Source organism: Larus michahellis, chromosome 21, assembly GCF_964199755.1.
Source record: "Larus michahellis chromosome 21, bLarMic1.1, whole genome shotgun sequence".
Classification (NCBI taxonomy): domain Eukaryota; kingdom Metazoa; phylum Chordata; class Aves; order Charadriiformes; family Laridae; genus Larus; species Larus michahellis.
Window position 1 is genome coordinate 4,246,728 of NC_133916.1, and position 22,892 is coordinate 4,269,619.

General features: G+C 56.4%; 2 protein-coding genes across 3 annotated transcripts; one reads left to right on the plus strand and one right to left on the minus strand.

Annotated features, from left to right (window-relative positions):
• Positions 1-1,239: 1,239 nt before the first annotated feature.
• Positions 1,240-11,645, minus strand: FRS3 (fibroblast growth factor receptor substrate 3). 2 transcript variants are annotated; one of them, XM_074564295.1, is made up of 8 exons: positions 11,506-11,645; positions 10,395-10,519; positions 8,843-8,977; positions 8,548-8,636; positions 7,818-8,004; positions 5,647-5,808; positions 4,921-5,078; positions 1,240-4,121 (listed from the first exon to the last, which is right to left on the minus strand). In XM_074564295.1, the coding sequence occupies exons 4-8, from the start codon at positions 8,611-8,613 to the stop codon at positions 3,195-3,197; spliced, it is 1,500 nt and encodes a 499-aa protein (XP_074420396.1). In that variant the 5' UTR covers positions 8,614-8,636; positions 8,843-8,977; positions 10,395-10,519; positions 11,506-11,645; the 3' UTR covers positions 1,240-3,194. The 2 variants fall into 2 exon arrangements, with proteins under 2 accessions (XP_074420396.1, XP_074420397.1); XM_074564296.1 differs by lacking the exon at positions 10,395-10,519 and having other exon boundaries at positions 11,506-11,640.
• PRICKLE4 (prickle planar cell polarity protein 4) lies at positions 11,439-22,749 on the plus strand. The gene is made up of 9 exons (XM_074564713.1): positions 11,439-11,728; positions 14,652-14,784; positions 19,075-19,227; positions 19,477-19,584; positions 19,665-19,802; positions 19,913-20,113; positions 20,747-20,933; positions 21,102-21,419; positions 21,667-22,749. Exons 1-9 carry the CDS (start codon positions 11,439-11,441, stop codon positions 22,152-22,154), a joined length of 2,016 nt encoding a protein of 671 aa, XP_074420814.1. The 3' UTR covers positions 22,155-22,749.
• The last annotated feature ends 143 nt before the right edge of the window (positions 22,750-22,892 follow it).

Here is a 22,892-nt window from a genome sequence, read left to right on the forward strand (position 1 = left end):
CAGGGAGCTTGTGATACTGCCGGAGCCAAGACTGCTGAGCCAGCAGCACCGCTCCCCGGCCCACAGCCACTGGGGAGGACACAACGGGACGAAAAGCAGAGGACGGTGAAGCAAGGCGCCCGCCAGATCACTGTGCACCCAAAGCAGCAGATGCAGCCAGCATCAGCTGTATGTTTTCTCATCTTTAAGATCAAGGAAATCCTTTTTATCCTTTTTTCGAATAGGTGCGGCATCCTCCACTATAAATGGGTACGGGATGCTGTCGGGGAACAGCGATAACGTCTCTGCTATGTGCGCACACAGCGATCTCCTTGTCACTGCTGCTTTCAGTGTCCTTAGGAGGTTGCAGAGCATCAGATTCGCCGAAGTGGAAAGGGAGGCACAAATCGGACAACCCAGTTTGTCTGGAGCACACGAAAGTCAGCAGTTCAAAAGCTCAAAGCCAGCTTTCCCACAGCAAAGCTAATTTAGAGCCACATAAATGGGATCGCAGCCGGGGCTTGCTGGGATCCCAGCCTTTCCGAGGGACCACCAGCACCACTGTGCTTTCCCCGCTCCCTGGAGCTCACAACACCTACGGACCCTCGCACCAGCCTTGTCCCACCCGGCGGAGACACGCAGTCGGGCTGGTGGCCACAGGGAGCACCCAAGAAGCAGCCCCAGGTCTCACCTGCTCTCTCCCAAGACACAAGCTGCCACCTGACGGCACCTTCCCTGGCATTTAACCAACCTGCAAACCTTCCGTGCAGGTGGGAAAGGGCCCTGACATCCTCCTCCAGAGAAACAGGAAACATTTCATCCTTTTTCCCCTTTCTAGGGGGAAGAGGGGAATAAGTATTTTGCATTTCTCAGCTCAGGCAGTGGAACGGCAGGGTCATACAGAGGTTCCCTGCCCTGTGCTGCCACATGGGAGCTGCTAGGGCTGTCCCGGAGGGTGACACTTACAGCTTAGAAACTCTTTATTTAAATAGTTTATTTAAAGCTTAACGCAGTTAACTTTTATATATATATATATATAAACAATTTTTTCTCTCACTTCCCTAAATGAAAGCTAGATTTAGGGGGATACATTACTTGTCTATTTTTTTTTTTCCTTCAAATAAAGTCATTTGGTACACATATAAAAATATATTACTTGGGTTTCCTTCCAGTTATGCATCACACAAGGGTTGGGGTGGAGAAAAGAATGGAAGACAAGCACAAGGACTTCTTAAAAAAAGACAAAAAAGGAAAAACCAGTGAATTTAAGCATGTGGTGGACTTTGAATTTATAGTGCAACAGCAGGCAAAGAAATCCATGTTGTGCCGACACAAGCACGGCATTACTCATACATTTATCACTTTTTGTGAACTGCATGGCACATGTCCTTGCTCCCAAAAGGGTCACATTTCAATATGACATTACAGCACCAACAATAAAAAGGCTGAACTTCAAAAATCTGGAAATCAAGTTTCTGGACCTCAGAAGCCGGGTGTAGCTGGACAATCGGGTTCTCTCCTCTTTCACGCCGGAGGCTCGCCGACTTCGACATCGGAAACATTAGGGACAAGGAGAACACACCGGGGTTTGGCAACGTTTCTGCAGGCAGCAGGATACCTCGCAGAGCACTGGATCTCTCAACTCCTATCCCAGGGAGGAAGATGAAGAATAGAGAGCAAAAAGGTGGGATTCCGGAGTAACCCAGAGCACTTCTGTCTCACTGAAACAGCTTGTAATGGCAAAGAGTAATCCAGGGAGGGATAAAGCTGCAGCGTGTCACCATGCGGAGAGGGGCGGTGGAACATCCTGCAAGGGAAGAGGAGCAGAGACCCTACGCAGGACCTCACACAGAGGCCTGACAGCTCCGCTTAGACTCAACCCTGGTATCAAGAGAAAAATCCACATCAAAGGCCACGAATTTACCCGAGAGCCGAAGTTTAGCCCTTCCAAGTCCATAGTTGTAGGAAACAAACTGTACATTCACTCAAAACACTGATCAAATATTTCTCATGGATCCAGCCAGGCACGTGGGTGTAGGCAACGACTTTGATACGACTCCAAGCTCGGCTGCCTGGCAGCTCTGCTCCCACTCCCACGTCTCCCGTACCATTTCCCACCCACCCTCTGACAGTCCCAGTTAAAAAAATTTTTGATTCGCAGCTGCTCTTTTCCCCAGCTGCAGCTCAGCAAAGCCACCAACCTCTTCCGAGATCTGTCCCCCAGACCGGAGGAGTGAGCCACAGCCAGTACACGTTTCATATTGGCACCGGTTTTGGCAATTACCACTGGGATGCAAAAGAACATTTAATAAATAAATAAGTAAACAAATAAATAAATCAACAGCACTTCTGAACAGCCACCAAAAAGAACCCTTAAAAATCAAAACAGGATACGGTACAATTGAAGTTTTCTATATCAAACCTCACATCTCTCTCATAGTTGCGGTCTTCCCCTCCTCTTTTCAAGCGGGGTCTCTTCAGGAAATAAGGTTTATGTGATCACAGTGTCCGTGCCCATGGCTGTCCGTCCTCCTCTATTAATTTCTAGGGTTGCCCAATTTAAATCAAATCTGAGAAAGGGACAGAAGTATAAAAAGCTTCTACAAGCTTCAAGAAAATAGGAGAAAGGAACAGGTTGAGGGGGGAAAGACCGCAGCATGAGTTCCTGCGTCATCAGGGATCAGCGAAACCCCAAGGCAAAATCCAACTTTGGAGTGGCCTGGCTGCAGGGCTTGCCTGGAGTCACAAGGCATGAAATCCATGGGAATGGGCTTGATTTGCAGTGGAGCTCCTAAAGCAACTCACTTTTGGAAACATGCCTCCACCGTGCTACTGCCCTGCCTCTGCAGCCAGGCTCTTGGCACTGCTGGCGGAGCTGCCAGGCGACCAGGAGAGCTAACGCGATCTGAGGCTGTATCCACACAGTGCCGGTACTCTTGCTGGCACCTTCTGCCCATTTCACCAGAAATTTAACCTTCAAACAGTGTCATCAAATATCCGAAATGGCTTTAAAAATGAACTACACAGGAGAGACGGAGAGGGGAAGACAGACAGACAGACTAGCCTTAACATCAGCTGTAGGAGCCACCCCATGACACCAGGTAACGGGGCAAACAGGGAAGCAGAAGGCAATGGCAAATGGAAGTCACACCGGGCAACACACTGAAGGGCAGGTATCGAAGCCATGACACAGTGCTTGCACTTCGCGTTCCCCCTTACAGAGGCAGGTCAGTGCTGTTATGTCGAGTTTTCCGCGAAGTCCCATCATCTCTCGGCAGGGCCCTTTGCAAACTGGACATGGCCGCTGTCTTTTTTAGGTCAATGACCGCGTAGGAGTCCGTCCGGCGGGCTTCGTGGGTGGCAGGAGGTGGGACACGGGGGACCGGTGGGTTCTGATGTCCCTTGCACGGCTCAGCCTCCAGCTCCACCTGGATGTAGTTGAGCTGCCGTGGCTGCTCCGGACAGGGCCGAGGGAAGTCGAAGCTGAAGACGCTGGGCATGCAGGCACGACGAGCCCTTGGCAGGAAGCCACTGCGCCGCTGGCTGCTGCCCCCATGCAGTGCGGTGTTCTCCGAGTTCATGTAGTTCTGCAGGGGATCTTCTTCACCAGCCTCGGAGTAACCGTTGGGGGAAGGTGTCAGCACATCCCCGGCGCCCGTGTCCTCCTCGCCCCGCCGGAGCGGCTGGCACTCCCACACCGGGGGCAGTGACGGCAAGTTCTCATAGTGCAGCAACGCCGTTCTGCGATGGGAGCAGCCAGATAGGCCTGTGTCCTCCCGAGTGAGTTTCAAGCGCCCGCCTCTGCAGAGAGAGGAGGTGCTGGGGGGCAGCAAGCCGTTGACGTTCTCATAGACGCACTGGGGTGAAGGGCATTCCTCCTCACACTCGTTGTTGTTGTTGTTGGGGGGGCAGAAGTGTGTCCTGCACTCCCGGTGGTGCCGACAGACGCGTCTGTAGTTGGGCGCGGGACCTAACACGAACTTAACCTCCCCTGGCTGTAGAAAGACCTGGGGATTGCGGTCTTCGAGGGAGCAGCTGTGGTTCCTATGGGGGAAAGGAGGGTGGACTTCAGGCAAGGAGTGCATACAATGTCGGCCCCTCAGCTCCTGATCACCATTGGCCGTGTTGACGTAGGTGTGGGACTGCAAGGAGAGAAGCAGAGGGACAGTGAAAGGAGAAGAGACAAGAGCAAAGCAGCTGTCAGCAGCTGAGAAACCAACAGGAACGGAAAAATTTTCAGTGGCTGATCAAGCAGGAGGAGACGAAAGAATTTCCGAAGTTGAAAAGATTTTGGGAAGCAAAACACAAAAGCCATTTCTGATTTGTAGGCTGAAGGAGAGAGAAAAAGGAGTCCAACTGCAGAAGATACACATCATCTATTTCACACTCGATGCACATGGCACAGAACAAAAAGCAAAGCTACTTGCAAAGTAGTTCCTCAAGCAGCTTACACTGGCGATATTGCAGTACTGACACCTACCTGGGCTTCTCTGGTAATCGTTGAGAAGCTGAATTTAGTAGGGAAAAGTCTTAAATTCTAAAACTGAGAACAAGGAGCTGAACATCAAAAAAAAAAAATTGTTTGAACTTGTGTATGCCGCTGAACATCAGTTTAGGGGTGGCAGCAATAGCTGACAGATAAGGCAACGTGACTTGGGCTCACAAGCTAAGTGCTGCTGTTAAATAATTGCCACGCAAATACTCGTAGATCAAGGAAGCCAACTCAGACAACCTTAATAGAGCATCTGTTCTAGTGAAGTGGCAGAGAGCAGAAGTCTCCAAGAGTAAAATGAAGCAAAAGAGAAAAAAAGGATGACAAGGTATGAGGATGCCCTGAGCCGTGCTGGAGTAAGAGAAACCTAGAACAGCACAGGACTGCTCGCAAAACAAGCTGCTTGGTCATTGCTTCCGAACAGCGGAATTCAGGACTTCCAGGTTTACCTGCTCGTCAGGCCCAATAAGGGCATGAGTAGAGTCTTCGCCCACAGAGGAATGCCTCAGGCTGCTCACGGAGGGGTGGCGGGCTGTGGAGTATGATAGGGTTTCTCCAGGGAAGCTGTGAAATCCGTTGGGAAATCCTGGGACAGTGTACCCCAGACCTGGGAGAGAATCAGGACAGAGACGTATTAGAGCCTTGGTTTGGTACAAAATAGGGTTGACTTCGTTTTCACAGTACACTGACCTCTTAACTGCACCGTGTATGTCAGAATCAGCCCGTCTGGGAAAGATCCCTATGATGAAGTAAGGATAAATACAAGGGCTAGGTCCGCTTATTTATGTCACTCCTAAAGGAGGCAGGAATTGAGCAAACACGAATTCTTCCAGATACGGTTTCCTCTAGGAACCGCCTGATCCTTGTAGGTGCGACTTAAAAAAGGCCACTTGGCAGCAGTCCAGATGAAAACCCACTGAAGGGTGACAACTCCGTTGACTATTTGAAGGGCTTTTTGTTGCTGTTCCCTTGGAAACAAAACAGCACATCGCAGACAAGTGGGGCCTTAAAATAAACACGCTGCATGGGGCACATGTGGACATAAATAAACAAGTCAGCAGCGAGGCAGCGCATGGGGGAGATCCATGGGCTGGAAAGGGCGGTTTCACCTGAGCAATCACAGATATTGTCCACGTCTCTGTGTTCCCCTGTTTCTCCCCAAGAAGGAGCCTTACTGTTGGGTGCCTGGGGGGTCCGGGAGAGCTCCCGCTCCGTGGGGTGACTGTTCCTGGTGATGACAACAGGCTCTTCCACTATGTTGATACTGTTACACTGCATCAGGTCCTGGAGGAGGTTAAAGATCTCCTCTGCTCTGGAACACTTGAAGGCAAAAATCCCTGCACGGCAATGAAGAGGAGGGTCAGAAAAGCAGGAAAGTGACCCTGCTTTAATAAGAGTACATGTAATTCCCAGCTCTAAATGAACAGGCAATTCTGATTTCTTTTGCTCTGTTTAACACAATCGACCCACAGCCAAAGGACAACAACCAAGAACTCTATGGATTATTGCATCGATAGAAATGCAATGCCATGACTGCCATCTGACCAAATGGTGCATTATCACAAGAAAAACAGTGAGCACCCCAGTTATCTTAAGACGATCAATCCCACACGAGCAGAGATGTGAAAGGGACAGGCTAACCGGTCTCGTTTCATCTCTAATCTTCTCTTTTAACTCACTTGGCACCCAGTCCAGTTCTCATTACCAGGGGAAAGTCTATCCATTGACTGCTGGAAGCTGAACTGGGCCCTGTGGAGCGCGCACAAGAACGTCATATTTCAAGAATTGTACAGAATTAAACCGTGTCTCCCCAAATGAGCAGCCCAAAGCAGAGCCGGTGTGTGCAGAGCTAACCAATCCCAAGCTGGCACGCACACACACACGCACAAAAGCCATAGCAACGAAAACGGCATGGCAACAACAGCAGCTACCCCAAAGAATAACGTTTTAAAAATTCTGGCCAAAAAAATAGCTATATCTGCGTTATATAAGGTGTGGAGCAGCACCAGGAAGGACTCCTCCAAATAAAATTAACTAAGCCGAATAAATCCTACAAGGAAGGGAGAAAACTCATCAAAACACATCACCCCCACTTCTGTCTGCTTCAAGACTGATGAGTAAGTATGTGTCTGCCCAAAATTTTGTAATATATGAAGAGCAAACGGCTCCGCTTTATCACCACTACCTGGACCTAAACAAAACCAAAACACATGCAGGGCAGAATTTTGATCACTGATCGGCATCCCGCAAGAGGCAAAACAGAAACTGAAGACAAGCAAATCCCATCGCTGGCAACTGATAAGCACATGACTCCAGGAGAGGAAAACCCCACTTACATAAATATTAAAAAGGAGCATACGGCACTACAGATTTGCGCAGTGCTTTACACAGACACCCAACAGCCATGCGGAGTCCTTCTGGATACGGAGGAGTTTACAAACACATTAATAGAACGAGGAAACAAACTTTTCTTTCCCAGAGATGCAGATGCCAAGAAAACGTTCAGCTTTTTAAAAGCAAGAGAGACAGACTGGTAAAGGAACTAACAGGCACCATTGTAATATCGGAGTCTATTCCCAGCGTCACTGATGACTTGGCATGTGCTCCTGGGTGACTCACTTCCCTTCTCTATGCACAGCAACCCCATGCATAAAATCAGTAAAACGTAAGACTCCTTTCCCTCTATGTTACAAAGCGCTGCCAGAGACAAAATGCAAAGCATTAAGTAGAACTTAGCACTAACCAAGGCAGAGAGAACACACCGACGAAAACAAAATGTACTCAGACAACTATTGCTACTGACGTGCATTTGGCAGCCCTGTGGAATAAGCGAACCCTAAGAGGGACCTGCAGAAAGGTGCAGGTGATGCCCTTTTGCTTTATCCCCGGATTTAAAAGATGCTTAACAAAGCTTCAGTCTTGCAAAAAAGCACTTTCTAGCTCCTAAGGAAAGAAGCCCAGCAATGCCTCCTACCACAGCTGTGCATCGTTTGGTACCAAAGCACAGAGCTGACAGCGTAACTATCATCCTCTCTGACATTAAACACACCCCGTCCAGTGCTCAAGGCTGCTTCACCAACTACCCCAGGTGCACCGATGCAGTAGCAAAATGAGTGCTAGATTTATGCCCAGGTCCTGAGCCACAGTGTTGTTCTCATTAGTGTTTTAATCAGGAGTATTAACTATACGTGCATGTACACTCTGGTATTCTGGGGGAACAGAGGCTGCAAAAGAACCTGTTGATTCATTAGATGCAGGAATTTGGGAAGATACAAGCATCAGCTCACTCTGGCTGCCTGGGAACAGAAACCTCTGTGTTCCTCACTCCAGAAACCTCCACACTCACCCTGCCCCGTCTGGCAACGACGACCGCTCTCGAAGGAGAAGAGGTTGGAGTCATAGCCATAGCGGCGCAAGCAGAGGTAGGGCCACCTGACAGCATCTCGCTTGTGAGTGTGCAAGATGAGCTCCGTCTGTGTCAGCTCCATAATCCCAGATCCCAGCTCGTTACCTTCATCATCCACGTTCGTTACCTGCAGAGGCCACAGAGCTCACATCAGAAAACTCAGAGCATTGGTATCACAAAAAAAGCCCACCCACGAAGATACTGTAATTCCTGTGGATTCCCCCTTCATTTACTGAGATGCCTTTTTCTCTGCTGAGAGCATGAATTCATCGCTGGCAGAAGGCGCCAAGCCGGCAGCCCTGGAGACTGTGTGCTTGGCAGTTCAGCTGATGTGTCTCAGCACAGACGCTGGAACGCAGCCCTGAGCAATAAAAGGCTTCTCTCCAGTTCCCCATTTCCTTGCTCAGGCTAAATCTCAGTGCAGAGGCAATTTCTACTGCAAATACAAACATATTTGCAGCAGAGGTTGCTTAAGGAAAGCGGGGAAAAAAACTAAAAACAAAACCAAAGCAAACCAGTAACACAATTACAAATCTCATCAAGTGAAAGACTTCTCTGCAAGAGCAGAGGTTTTCTTTCCTTTTGTGCCTGGAGTCCAACCCATGTTGGGCTTTGCTAGTAGTCGGTGCTGTCACAGACTCTCTGATGGGGATGACAGTGCAATACTTACCTTAAATTTGGTGGGATGGTTGTCTGGGATGTTGTCTCTGCACAGACAACTGCAGCAGCTCCCCATGACGTCAGGATAAGAGGTAATCCCTGGGGACAGGACACAAAACAGGGGACAATCATATTTTCAAACCAATTACTCCTGTCCTCTCCAAACAATCAGCAATTACAGCCTGTATCCACTTTGATCCCATTGCACGTGGCCCAGTGGGTTTGGACCTCAAATTCTTCAATGTGTTCCTTGATTAATGGACACCGTACAATATAAGGCTAATGAAAAAAACCAGCTTTCTTACCATTAGGCAATTGTTGGATTTTTTTGGAGGAGTGAGAAGAAATTCCCACTACTGTCCCTCTACCTCCTTCGGGACTTCATGGTAACCAGGTGTCAGAGTCACCTAAAACACAAGGGAAACGGTCCCATCTTCCACCTGAAAAAGAGAATACAATTAAACAAAGTTAAAAACCAGAGAAGATTAAAAAGCAGGAGGAGGAAGGGGGGTGTGTGACTGAAGTTCCCTTCAAACATCACAAGGAACGCAGGCGCATTATTTTTTTTTAAATCAACTACCTGCATTTAAAGGAATATAGAAAATAATTCTGCACAGATCACTCCTGTAATTTCTGTAAAAATAGACAGTCTACAGCTAAAACAAAACTAAAAGTAAGAGACATTTTACTTCTTGGGCTTGGGATCCTACACAGAAGCAGAGTTTATCAGAGCTCCTGTAGTGCAAATAAAACACACCAGTAATACTGAATGGCTGAGGGCAGCGAGGATACGAGGAATCACAGGCATCTGCTGCTTAGGAACGCGAAGGTACCTTCATTCCATGGAAGGTCCTCAAGGGTCAGAGAACCAGCACCCTTTAAAGCAAGTGAACACAACAGCTGTTCTACTTTGGACTAGGAAAAGTAACAAATGCCAGAAAACACAAAAACTCCACTATCTGACAACAGCGAGCAAGCGCAAGCACCAAGCAGGCAGGAGTTGCACGTGCCTAGTAGTGAGAAATACTGCTATCTTTGATGCGAACCTAAAGGGCTCCAACATCCACTCTAGGGCAGGGGATTCAGCAGCAGACAACACGAGAGGGTGCCATGTTTTATTTGGCAAGAACAGCTAACAATCTCTCCATCTGAGGCGTGACAGAATAAAGCCATATGGATAACAAGCCTGGCACTAAAGCAGTAAATAAAATGAAAAGGCTATTGGAAACCTCTCACTCTGCCATGCCAGAATCTGCCTCACCAGTCGCTCCAAATTAAACAATGAATCACGGAGTTGCATCTCGGTGCAAAACCACGTTGCACAGATGCCCTCAGGCTCCTTCACGGTGCAGAGAGAGGAGGAAGAGCCAGCGGTGAGCTGACCAAGGGGTCCCATTTTATTTTTTACATCAAAACAGAACATAAATCACCTTCCACTGCAATCCCACGCCTTAGCTTTGGCCCCTGCAGAATTCCCTACCACGTCCTAACCCTGCAAAATTCTACTGAAAAGGAAGGCTTCCTTTTGAGCAAGCTGAAGGAGCTCGGGCGCAAATCAAGTCGGCTGCTGCCTGATCTCCTGCACATACCCCTCACCCCTAACGGTAATAACGCTACACACTCCCTGTTCAACACCGCATCCTGATCGAGCCATCCTATTTGTCTTTCTAGACTCAGTATGGATTTACTCCCTGCTGACCTTACAGGCTTTAATCAATAATTTAGCAACAGATCCCTCTTTGCTTCATCTAATCTGGTCACTAGGGGCCTTGTCCTCTAGTGTCTCTGCCCTCCCGCTCCCATCTCATCAATTCCCTCGGTTAAAAAAAAAAACAAAACTTGTAGAAAACATGTTACCTTTGTCCCCTCTTTCTTCTTTATTCCTTTCTCCCGCTGGTGCTCCCTCCACCCGCTTCTGTCTAACCTGCAGGGGGTTAGGTTGAAGTGCTGTCACCTATCCTGAACAGCTATTATGGTCAGAACTGAACAAACAAGAAAAAAACCATTGTGAGATCCCTGAAAACTCCCGCGGGTTTCCCGCCACTCCTTGCTGTTGAATATTTTAGTGGCATCACTTTCATGCAGACACTGAGACTCTCAAGACTTTGGTCTTTACTCAGCGCTTTCGACACGCACCTTTCCGACATCAGTTTGCTAGTTTAGAGCTCTAACTAGTTGAACCAAACGCTCCAATAGTCCATGCAAGAGCACGTGCCTCCTAAGACCAGCAGCCCCATCCTCCCCCCCCAGTCCCTCCACCTCCCAGGACCCAAACCTAAATCCTCCTCAAACCTTCGCAGCCCTTCTTGGTCCTGTCTCCAGGCCACAGCTCACCCTTCCTAGGTCGTTCGCTCTCCTCCCAAACCCTCTTGTTCCCACAGAGGCTCCATCCGTACCCCCCAACCTGCAGAACACGCTTCATGCCTCCACGCTCCAAGCGATCCTTCTAAACCCGGCACTGAACACGGGGGACCACCCAAAGGACCAGGGCACCCTGACACCGCCGGGATCCACCCTGATGGCCCCGCACATGGACACCTTGCGTGGAAATGCACGTGGCCCCACACGAACCCACTCGTGACAGACAGCAACGGACCCACCGGACACCCCCCCACCACCACCAGCATGGGAGAGAGGAGAGGGGGTGCAGGGGGGCACTGCCGGGGGCAAGAGGGGCTGCGGGCAAGGAGAAGGGGATGGAGGGAGGAGGAAGGGGCTGCTGGCAGGGAGGAAGGGCTGGAGGGAGGAGGAAGGGGCCTGCACAACCCTTGGGGACGGGGGGCATGGGGAATGGCGGGGGGTAACGGGGAAGGGGACGCGAGGGGACACCGGGTAGTGCGGAGGGGGTGCGAGAGGACACCGGAGAGAGGGGACAAGGGGTCGGAAAGGAGGCAGGGGCCAATGCGGGCGGCCCCGGGCCGAGGCGCGGTGCCGGTGCTGAGGGAAGGCCCGGGCCGCGGGTCTGTACCTGAGGCGCTGCCCGGCTCCGCCGTCCGGGAACCGAGGCCCGGGCCCCCGCTACCGGCCGGCCCCCGGCCCGGCCCGTCCCCCGCCCGGCCTGCCGGGTCCGGGCTCGGGCTGGGGCTCGGGGACCGGGTGCGGGACGGGCCCCGCCAGCGCCGCGTCCCCCCAGCCCGGCCCGGGCCCGCCGGGAGCAGCGAGTTCGCCGGCCGCCGCCTAGAGCGTCGCGGGCTGGGAGGACTCGGACGGGCGGCAGCGCGGCCGCCAGGGGGCGCGCCGGGCCCGCGGCGCCGCGGCCGCCGGGGGCGTGGCCGGGGAGGGGGCGTGGCCGGGGAGGGGGCGTGGTTGGGGCGGGGCCATGGCGGGAGCGTAGGGGGCCAGGGGATGCACTGGGAGCGTTTGGGGGGCAGCGGGGGGGCCGGGGGTCCTGGGGCAGTGGGGGCTGAGGGGCAGGAGGTTCTATCGGGGGGGGTCAGTGGAGGGGGTTTGGGGGTGTCTGGGGGTGGGGGATGCTCTAGGGGGGTCATTGGAAGGGTATTTGGGGTTCCGGGTCACAAGCGGAGGGGGACTGGGGGGGTCTTGGGCAAGGGCATGTTCTAAGGGGATCATTGGAAAGGGATTGGGGGGGGGTCGGGTTGGGAGATGCTGTAGGGGGTTCAGCGTAGGGGGATTTGGGGGGGTCTGGGGCTGGGGGATGCTCTAGGGGGATCATTGGAAGGGGATTTGGGGGGGTAGGGTTGGGGGATGCTGTAGGGGGGTCAGTGAAGGAGGACTGGGGGTGTCTGCGGCATCACTGGAAGGGGATTGGGGGAGTCTGGGGCAAGGGGATGCTCTAGGGGGGTCAGTGGAGGGGGACTGGGGGGGTCTGAGGCAGGAGTAGGTGCTGGGGGGAGTCAGAGGAGGGTGATAGGGGAGGGGTCTGGGGCAGGGGAGGGTGCTGAGGGGTCAGTGGAGGGGGACTCTGCACCCAGCTGCCCCCATTCACAGCATCCCCGTGTACCGCCCACCCCAGTTCCACCGGTATCGGAGCACTAAAACAGCACAGTCACGGCAGCTCGGTGATGGGGTCCCGCAGGCGGATGCAGCCCCGGACCACCTCGATGGGTGCCCGAATGCTTGCGATGGGGCTGCGCAGGGTCCTGACTCAGCCCTGACACCCCTGAGCATGTGATGTGCTAATTAATAACACCCATGGGACGAAGCACGGCTTCCTGGCCAGGGACACACCGGGGGGCTGGCCTGCCCTGCCCGCAGGACAACAGGGAGGCCAGGAGGAGAGGCAGGCTGGGCTGCGGATTTTCCAATAGTCATTTTTACACTCGCAATTTTTACAATTGCAATCGCTCCGCGATTATTATCCCACCCGCGCTGTTACGGCACAGAGCTGTTGGACATCAGCCAGGGCTTCGGAGAGGCGATGGGGGCTACCGGCTCCTCGGCCATGACATGTGAGCGCTCCCTGTCCGCTCCAGCGCCCAGTTGTGTGTCTGCAGCCCTGCCTTTTCCACCGGGACGCTGCCGGCCGTTCGCTGGTTGCTCCGCCGTGTTTTGGCAGGCGGGAAGCTGGCGGGCCAGCGTCCTGCCCGTCACACGTGCACGCTCACCCAGCGCCCGTGGGGGACCTCGTGGCGTTTCCAAGGCGGCAGCTTTGGTGGGGGCTGGTCCCACCTCGGAAAAGCCCGAGTGACCCATCTGTCGAGTCTGAGTCCCTGTGCCCGGCTGGGCTCCTAACGAGGACTTTGCCCATTAATTTTTCTGCCATTCAGAGGGACGGGGGAGCGCAGGCAGCAGCCGCTTCACAGTCTGGGCTGGGAGCTGGCAGCGGAGAGGAGGGGGGGCCCAGTACCACCCGGTGGTACAAAGTCCATAGCAGCAAACGCATCAAGACAAAGCTGCGGAGACCAACCTCCCACCAAAGCCAAACAGCGGATTTACTTCCCCGGTGCAGATCTGAGACCTTAAAGGGTCCCTGGGGAGTTGCAGCGCTGATTCAACAGCCCGGAGGGGACCCCTCTGCGGGGACACGGAGAGCGGCAGCCTGTGGAGATGCTCGCCTGCCTCTCCTCCTTTTCCTCCTGCTTTTTTCCCTGCCCAGGTGATTTTGCAGAGATATAAACCACCAGTGAGCAGGGCAATAACCTGTGCACCAACACCCCCCTGCATGGCGTCTCCCAGCAGTGCCACCAGCTCTCCATGGAGCCTGGCCACCTCCTCTGACAAATTACCATCAATTTACAGATCTAAACTGCAGTCCTGACGCTGGTCTCAGGGACCTACATAACGCAGAAGACACCTGCATCCCTTGGGGCTCCCAACGGAGCCCCAAAACAAGACGCAACTCCTGGGCAGCGAGATGCCCCCATCACGTGGGCAGCAGAGGTCTGGTCCGGTCCCTGTAGATGTGGCTTTTTGGGAGGATGCTGTGTCTGCGCCCATCCCCAAAGTCACAGCAGCAGGCAGGAAAACCTTCTGGCATGTGAGAAATACACAGAAATACAACAAAGAGGCTTTGCCTTGTGTCAGAGACTCTGATAAATTTTACCCCGACTCTTGCTCGAGTGCAATTGCTGCAGTCAAAGATGGTTTAAATGACTTTTAGGAGACTCGTCAGGTGTTCAGGGCTTAGGAAAACTAGGACATCCTGACTTGCCTCTGGCTAACTCCTTTGTGAGAGCCCAGCCAAAGTTTCTCCACCTCTAAATTGGGGTGTAATGACACTTCCCCTCTTTCATGAAGCTTCGACTCTTTCTGATCTAGGTAGGAAAATAAATCACCGTGTGGCTCATAAAAGCCATCAAAACGGCAACCTGGGGTGAACTGAGCCGCAGATGGAGGGAAGGGCGCGGACACTCGGAAAATGAGAGGTAGGGAGAAAAACAGATGTCATCTAGAGCTCATTCCCCTGTAGGGTTAATGTACACCCCCCCCCTCCGCCATCCTTTGCTCTTCCCCTCCCTGCCTGCCGCTGGGAGTCCCTGCCATTGGCTGTCTCTGTAGGTTTAGGCTAAAAAGCCTGTAATTAGGACCCCGGCTGACACAGATCCAGTTTCCTGGGCAGGCAGATTAAAAAAAAAAAAAAAAAATAGAAAGAGAGAGGAAAAAAAAAAATGTTTCCCTGACTGAGCTTGGATGTTTTCCTTTCGCTTTGCAAAGTTTTCCCTGCCGAGCTTCCATTCCCTCGCCTCCTCCGGCGCGGGGCGGGACGGCGGCGGCCGGAGCGGGGCTGGAGCGGGCGGCGGAGCCCGGAGCGGCGGAGCCCCGATACCGGAGCGCGGGGAACGGGCAGGTACGTGAGGCTGGAAACCTTTCCTGGGGTCGGTTCTCCCAGCAACGTGCTGAGCTGGGGGAAGGAGACGCTTCGGAGCGGAGGGGGGGGGGGGGGGGGGGGTGGAGGGAGGGGGCGCACCGGGGAGTCCCGTCCGGGAATTGTTGGAAGGGGAAGGGGGGGCGAAGGCGGGGAGAGGGAGGGTGGTTTTGGCTGTTGTTCTCTGGGAGAAATAAACAGGGGGAAGCAGAATGGTATCGCTGCCCCCGCGGTCTTTGTTTTCGGGAAAACCATCCCCTGGGAGCAGGAGACAGCGTCTGCTCCGTCGTGCCGGACTCTGCCATCCCGGGCTGTGCGGCCACCTCCCGAGCAGGCAGGTGCACGGGCATGGGGCTGGCAGGGCCGCCCCACTCCCTCCACCAACGAGGGTCTCCGGGAAGGGGTGCTGACTCCGCCATCCCTCCTCCACCCAGGATTTGGCGGGAACGGGGCGTTTTTGGGGTTGGTGATGGTGCTTTCCACTGGAGGCACTGGGCCCCATCACACCCTGACGTGCCGGGATGAAATCCGGTGGCTGCGGGGGAAAAGGAGGGGTGGCAGGTCACGGTTTGTACCCACGGATGTACAAATGGCTGAATTATGGCAGGTTAATGGGTTACTGCTCCCTGTCGAGCTAGGGCAGCCGGCCACACGTGTGCTCTCAGGATGGGGGAAAACACACTAAGAAAAGCCCTTCGCAACACGCACATCCACCTGCGAGCAAACAGGCCACGGCGTTGGCCACGCTCCCCTGTGGTGACATGGAAGACATTGTGCCACATGGCACAGCAGGATGCTAAGACCCTCCCCAGTCATCTCGGGGGCTGTGTTGCCCCTGTCCCTGCTAGCCCACGGCATGGCTGCACCCAGCCAGCGGCCACCTCATGCCATCACAGGTCCAAAAGCCACCGCAGGCTCCTTCGTGAGACAGGCTCCAGCTTGGGCAGCATTGCAGGACGAGCTGCTCCGGCTCGCCTTGCCAGACCTCATCTTATCTCGCCCCAGAAGAGATGCATCTTTATTGCTCTGCATCTTTATTTCCACGTACCTTCATTGCAGCTGTGTTGACAGGAGCTCAAGCAAAAACAGGTTATCCTGTGGGTGAGGTGGTGAACAACAGAGCTAAGCCCCTGGAAGCTGCCAGTGCTTTTTGGGCGCTTGAAAAAGGGATCTGGTCTCTTTGGTGATGGCGAGCTGTTGTGGTTCCTCAGGGTTGTGGAGCTGGGGAGTGTTCGGTGCTTCTGAAAAACAGGCTGGAGGGGTCTGAAAGCAGGTCTCCTGTCATGGAGAACTGACTTCATAAAACCAAAGGCTGTAGCAGAGACGCAGATCAGCCCCTGGCTGCGCTGGGAACAGGGAGGCTGCGCTGAATGCGAATGGGCCGGGGTGGCTGCACTGCAAGTTAATGCGTGACCTTGGCAGGAGAGGGCTGGGAGCCCACACACGCTCCCACAGCCAGCTGGGGACGGGGGCTGCTCCTGGGGAGCCAAATAAGATCAATATTTCCATGAATGTTAGCCCCTCATACCCAGGGAGCTGCGACCGCTTCGCAAAGTGTTGTAGCTACTGTGGGAAACGTGCTCAGAGCTGCAAGGGGGATCCTTTGGGGCTACCGAGGCAGGCAGTGCCAGCATCGGGACCAGAGCCTGGGTGGCTGTCTGCAGCCATACTAGCACCAAAAGGCTGCGAGCGGGCAGGGGAGCACGGAGAGAGTTGCCCATCTTTCGGAGAGCTCAAGGGAAATGAGCAATCACAGTCTGGAGGAGCTCCCACGGGCAGGACGGGAGGCTTTTAAAGCAAAGGCAAATGACAGCCAGTGGCATTCAGCCTGCCCGACTGGTCCCTCGCACGTCCCTTCTCTGGGGACGCACCAGCAGCGCTCGGGTCTGCGCTGGCGGGGAGGAACGGCTCCCCAGAGCGCCCTCCTGGCACCTGGTCCAGGCTCTCCTGTCGCCATTTTTGAGGGCAGGGGCATTGGAGCATCCCTGTATCCCTTTTGCAGGCCAGCAGGGAAAGGCAATAGCAGGACTGCCTGGAGACGGTGAGGGAGGGCAGGAAGGAAGAGGGGACAGGGATGGGGAGCAGAGGAGACGGACCTGTTGGGGCTGCCTGGCTCCTTAGCATGGGAGGCGCATAACACTGTCACCGTCTGGGGCTAATTACAGGGACTTGTCTACAGCCCAGACGGCTGCCAGCCGGCATAATCACATCAAACCGGGCTGGGCTGGGCTCTCCAGCACAGCCCCATGGATTCACGGCAGCCCGGAGCCCTGCCCTCTCCACTCTCCCCCAGCATCACCCCAGTGGGCTCCCTGCCGATGGTCCTGGGACAAGGTGCCCTGTGCACCCTGCCGCGGAGCCAGGGCCACGCAGGCACCACCAGCTCTGCTGAGTCCGCAGAGCATCGGAGGGGTCTAATTAGAGCAAAGCCCTAACAGATTAGGCAAACGCAGCTTGGAGGCTTTAATAAGCCAAGCACAGCCCAGGACTGCCCCCCGCCTCCCATGGAGAGGGAAAAGCAGAGACGTGTTACCCAGACAAGGCAGCAGCAGGGCTGGGACCCATCACTGAGCCCACGGAGGTTCCCATTCAGCATCCCCAGGGACACACACGATCCTCCTGCGCAGCTGGAGAGCTGAGGCTGGTTACTGGCCTGACACCAGAGGTAGTGGTAGAGTGGTCCTTCACCAAGTCAGCAAGGCCAGGACCCTTTTTGGGCTGCAGATACACAGAAACGGGTCAGATGAGTTCACCCCTATGCAGGTCCCAGAGCTGAGCACAGCTTTAGAAATCCCTCTACAACCAGCTCCTTGCATTCTTCCTGGACTAACCCCAGGGCTGGCAGATCCCAAGCCCCCAGGAAGGAGCAAGCAGCCCTTTTGCTTTATCCCACTGATTAGCCAATCTGCAGCGTTAATCATTGACCCAGGTGCATGGAAGGGAAATCTCAGCTGCCCAGGCTGATCCCACCCGCTCCCAGCTCCAGAGCTGGCTGTGTGTGGGTGCAACGTCCCGGCACCCCAGGATGCTGTGGTGGAAGGAGCGCACTGGGAGCAGAGGCAGGGCTGGTCTGGGGGTGTCGAAGCTCTTTAGTGGGAGCCATGGGGTTGCGGCTGCTGGTGCTGCCCAGGACGGCCCTGACACCAGGGGCAGGGGGGGATAAACCAGACATGCAGAAATACCACCCCAGTGCGGAGGAGTGAACTGGTCCTCACAGTGGCAGTGATGCAGGAGGACCTAGGTGCGTGGCCTGGGGGTTTTACCAGCCCTCAACCCTCAGCCTGAGCCCCTGCCAAGCCGCTTGCTCTATAAAACACTTTCCAGAGCAGTTGATCAATCCACAGCGGGCACTGGGGTGCATCCAGGGGTGTCCTGGGGCTGTTTGGTTGCAGCACTGGGACTTGCCCCCAGAGCAGTGGCTCAGCTCCATCCCACCCGCATCCCACCCTCGCTCCCCAGGCAGGGGCAGGAAGCACGGGCAGAGGGCGTCGGGCTCTGGGCTGGCATCCAGGGAGCCCCAGGAGCCACCACATCGCCATCTCGCCTTTGTTTTGGAAAGCCAAGCCAGGAAGGAAGCGAGCGGTGAAAAGCGCCGCATGGGGAGGAGGGGACGGGACCGGACGGGTTTCCACCGCGTAACCATTAGCCAGGCGAGGTGGTGGCGGCTGGGCGAGCCGGCTGCCCAGGCAGGAACAGCCGCTCAGGGCAGAACAATAGCAGCCCGAGGGGAATAAATTATTTTCCACTGAATTGGGCTAGACCTCGGTCTCCTCCCCCTGCCCCGCTTGGGGACAGACCACTAGAGCAGGGATTAGCAAAGGACTGGCGGCATCCAGGGAAAATCTCCCACTGTGGGTGAGCGAACGGCCGGTGCTGTTTCCCAAAACCCATTCCGGCTTGAACACGGATACCCAGGGTCTTCCCTGTCCGGGTTCACCCCATCCCCATCCCATCAGCGCCTCCTGCTCGGCAGATAAAACTCCAGCCCTGCCAAGAACCCGTGTCCTCAGTGTGGGTTTGCAGAGAAAGGAGCAGCCCCCAAAAGCCCTTGGATTTCAGTGGTTCAGCCAAAGCTCTCGAGGTCGTGGTGCTGCTGAGCACCGTCCCTGTGGGACCTGCTGCGGGGTCGCTCCCCGGGACGAGGGGCTGCTTGTCCTGCTGCCACGTGGAGACATGTCCGCACTGGGCAGGTGGGATGATACGTGTCCTGGGGATGGACCCCTGCTCCCCGCCTCGCCGAGGGTCTCACCAGCTCTGCTCCTCTCTTCCCAGCTCATGTCCCTGCCGAGCCCCGCATGGCCCCAGCGAGACGAGCCTCCCCCCTGCGGCACCGCCACCGGCCTCCCGCCGGCCTCCTCCGACAGCGACTCCGGCTGTGCCCTGGAAGAGTACCCGGAGCCCCCCGCGGACCCCACTCCCCCCGAGGTGGGCAGCACCCCGACTCTGCCAGGGCTCCCTTTGCTCCCTGCTCTCCCCCAGCCCTTGCGGGTGCCATCCACGGGTGGTACCCGCCGCCCTGGGATGAAACACATGTTTTGGTTGGACTGGATGATCTGAAGGGTCCCTTCCAGCCTAGGCGATCCTATGATTCTATGATTTTAGCAGCCTCAAGCAAAGCAGCTTCATCCCCCTAAAAATCTGCTTGTGTTTCTCTCTCCCGCGCGACATGCCAAGGTCCCGGTGTGCTTTGGCACCCGCTCGCCCCAGCCTGCTTCTGCCGCCGACAGGATCCGACTCCGCGCCAGAGCCCTCCTGCAGCAGCTGCCCCCTCAGGACTGCGATGTAAGACGCCTATTTGCTGGGTGCTGCCCACCCTGGGCTTCGCCCACCGTGCTCCCCCTCACCTCCGCCTCCCCATGCAGGAGCGGTACTGCCCCGACCTCGCGGAGGAGGAGAGGAGGCAGCTACGTGTGTTCAGCGCCCAACGGAGACGGGAGGCGCTGGGACAGGGGCTGGCATGTCCCGTGCCAGGTCCCTGCCATGGCTGTCCCTGCAAGAAGGTGAGGCATCGCCCTCCCCCCCGCCGGCACTGGGCAGGACCTGTTCCCCAGCAGGGACCCGTCCCCAAAAGCCAGCCTGGCCCCAAACCCCGCGTCCCTCTGCCTTGCAGTGCGGCAGGAGGCTGAACAAAGGGGACCCGGGGATTTCGGCATCCCGGCTTGGCGACCAGTTCTGGCACCCGTCCTGCTTCTCCTGCCACCTCTGCCACCAGCCCCTGGTGGACCTCATCTACTTCCAGCAGGACGGGAGGATCTACTGCGGTCGGCATCATGCCGAGCTCTTCCGACCGCGCTGTGCCTCCTGCGACCAGGTGGGTGCCGGGCAGAGGAGGGGCTTTTACCTCCCTTTTGCTGTTGTTAAATTGCCCAGGGGCTGCAAACGCAGCAAGAGCCGCTGGTGGACAGGAGGAAAGGTTTGAAAGGCCGAGGGACTTGGGTCTTTTTAGTCTGGAAAAAAGATGACTGAGGGGGGATCTTATCAATGCTTACAAATACTTAAAGGGGGGGTGTCAGGAGGATGGGGCCAGGCTCTTCTCAGTGGTGCCCAGGGACAGGACAGGTAACGGGCACAAACTTGACCATGGGAAGTTCCATCTCAACATGAGGAGGGACTTCTTCACCCTGAGGGTGGCAGAGCCCTGGCACAGGCTGCCCAGAGAGGTGGGGGAGTCTCCATCTCTGGAGACATCCCAGCCCCGCCTGGACGCGTTCCTGTGCCACCTGCTCTGGGTGACCCTGCTCTGGCAGGGGGTTGGAGGGGATGATCTCCAGAGGGCCCTTCCAGCCCCACCATTCTGTGATTCCTCCCTGAGCCTTGCAGAGCGCCCCATGCCTGTGTTAAGACACAGGGGCTCTTTCTCTCTCCTCGGCACAGCACAGCATCCTCTGGGCTACGAGTTTTCTAGCTGGGTGCTTAGAGGATGGGTTCCTTTTCCCTGCTCCAGCTGATCTTCATGGAGGAGTGCATCGAGGCGGAGGGCCGGCGCTGGCACCTGGAGCATTTCTGCTGCCTGGAGTGCGACGTGCCCCTGCGCGGGCAGCGCTACGTGATGAGGAGCGGCCGGCCCTGCTGCCGCAGCTGCTTCGAGACCCTCTTCGCCGAGCCGTGCCAGGCCTGCGGGGACCCCATCGGTACGGCCCCCGTCGTCCCACCCCCCGCCCCCAAGCCCGGGGCAGGGTGCAGGCGGGACGTGGGCTGGGAGGGCTGCGGAGCCAGAGCCCCGCGGCTCGGTGCGGAGGACGGGTTTTGGCACACGGCGGTGGGAAGAGCCTCCCCGTTCACCCGCGGTTGCCCCTCAGGTGCTGACAGCGAGGAGGCCACCCACCAAGGGCTCCACTGGCATGCCCGAGCCGCCTGCTTCTGCTGCAGCCTCTGCCGAAAGCCGCTGCGTGGGCAGCCCCTCACTTCCCGCCGCGGCCGGCTCTTCTGCTCCGAGACCTGCAGCCTGGGACGGGATGCATCCTCCACCGCCTCCGACTCCTCCGACTCGGCTTTTGCCTCGGCCCCGTCCCCTGACTCGACGCCCCTCGCCCGAGCCGGCCCCGCCGGCAGGACCGCGCCGGGGACGGGCTGCAGCTCAGTGGCCAGAGGGTGCAGGCAGAGGGTGGAAGGGGCCGGTAGGGATCCTGCTGCTCTGCTTGCAACGTGGCGGGAGGGGAGGGGGAGCAAAACCAGACTCTGCTCAGCCCCTGGGTACTTCATGGGGTACATTGCATGGATGCAGCCCAAGGAGCCCCCAGCAGCGCTGGCAGCTGGGGTTTGGTTGGTACAAGCCTCCATTGCCCCCCGGGGCAGCACAACGGGCTGTGGCAGGGCAGGCTCAGCCTTCCCCTTCCTCACCCACCCTTGCTTTCCTTCTTCCAGAGGCGTTTCTGGATCAGGCCCCTGTGCATCCAGCGTTCAGGAGCCCGGAGGACCACGGAGCAGCCACTAAGGAGCGGAGCAGGGATGCTGTGCATGCAGGGATGCTGGGAGCACCAGCCGGCCACCCCTCTGGCCTCCAGCCCAGCACAGAGGGTCCCAATGGGCCTGGAGCCTTGGGCCACCCAGTTTCGGGGGGCCCTGACCCCCGAACACCCACAGGCAATGGAAACCCACACTTCCGAGCAGGCACGTCCCCTGCCCAACACAGCCCACAGCCGGAGGACGTCGACCTGCAGGACATCACGGAGGAGGATGACTCCTGGTGTCCCACCTGCTCTTCATCTTCGGACTCGGAGGAAGAGGGCTTCTTCTTCGGGAAGCCCATCCCCAAGCCCGGGATGAGCTCCCTGGGCAGGGAACCCCTGGGGAGGGCTGGGGGCAGGACGGTGAAGCCACGGGGCAACAGCAAGCACTGCAGTGTGTCCTAGCAGCGGGGACAGGGGGTCTTCGACTGGCACTGCCACCCTGCCAGCCCCTGCCGGGTCCTGCCAGCCTCTGCCATGGTCTCAACACTTTCCAAGTGCATTTTGGACACAGCCCAAGCATGGTGGGGAGAAGCCGCTGGGATCCTTCCCCCCGGCGGTTGCTGGCAAAGCACAGCCTGCAATTCCTGCTGGCCTTTCCCGCAATTAGGAACAGGTAAATCAGGTAGGGAGCAGAGAGCCGGCAGCCCGCACCAGGGCATGCTCTCTGACTCCCACCTCAGGCAAGGCGGCAGCCCCGGAGAGCAGCCGCACGCAGGGGAGGGCAACCGGGCGCTTAGGATAAGGGCAGCTGCCTGCATCGCCCCGCTGGGGACCCACAGGGACAGGAGGGCTGCTGGCCACCAGGGTCGGATCCTTCCCTGGGACACCTCCTTGAAGGATGAGCACTGTTGCCAGATGCTCTCCATCCCTGGTGACACCGTGTCCCCCTGCCACGGCGGGGAGGGGATGGGAGGGGACCGGGGGGCAGCTCTGCTGCTGCTGCTGCTGCTGACGAAGCTCCAATAAAGCTCAGCTGACGCCTGAACACAGGAGAGCCAACACATCTGCCCTGTTCCTCCCCACACCGGGGTCATGGCCACCAGAGGGGGGTGATCCCTGGGGGCAGCTGCTGCTCTCCGCTGTAGCTGGGGGTCCCCCATAGTGGATGTGGGATGGGGATCCACTGTGGGACCCCTCCCT

Excerpts from the sequence above, each read along its gene's own strand:
- PRICKLE4 (XM_074564713.1), top strand. The coding sequence starts at position 11,439 with ATGCGGGCGGCCCCGGGCCGAGGCGCGGTGCCGGTGCTGAGGGAAGGC. Across the intron at positions 11,729-14,651 it reads CGCCGCCTAGAGCGTCGCGG|TTTTCCCTGCCGAGCTTCCA; the intron begins GCTGGGAGGACT and ends CGCTTTGCAAAG. Across the intron at positions 20,114-20,746 it reads GCTGTGCCTCCTGCGACCAG|CTGATCTTCATGGAGGAGTG; the intron begins GTGGGTGCCGGG and ends TCCCTGCTCCAG.
- FRS3 (XM_074564295.1), bottom strand. The coding sequence starts at position 8,613 with ATGGGGAGCTGCTGCAGTTGTCTGTGCAGAGACAACATCCCAGACAAC. Across the intron at positions 5,809-7,817 it reads TCGTTGCCAGACGGGGCAGG|GGATTTTTGCCTTCAAGTGT; the intron begins GTGAGTGTGGAG and ends ATTGCCGTGCAG. Across the intron at positions 5,079-5,646 it reads GACCCCCCAGGCACCCAACA|GTCTGGGGTACACTGTCCCA; the intron begins GTAAGGCTCCTT and ends ATTCTCTCCCAG.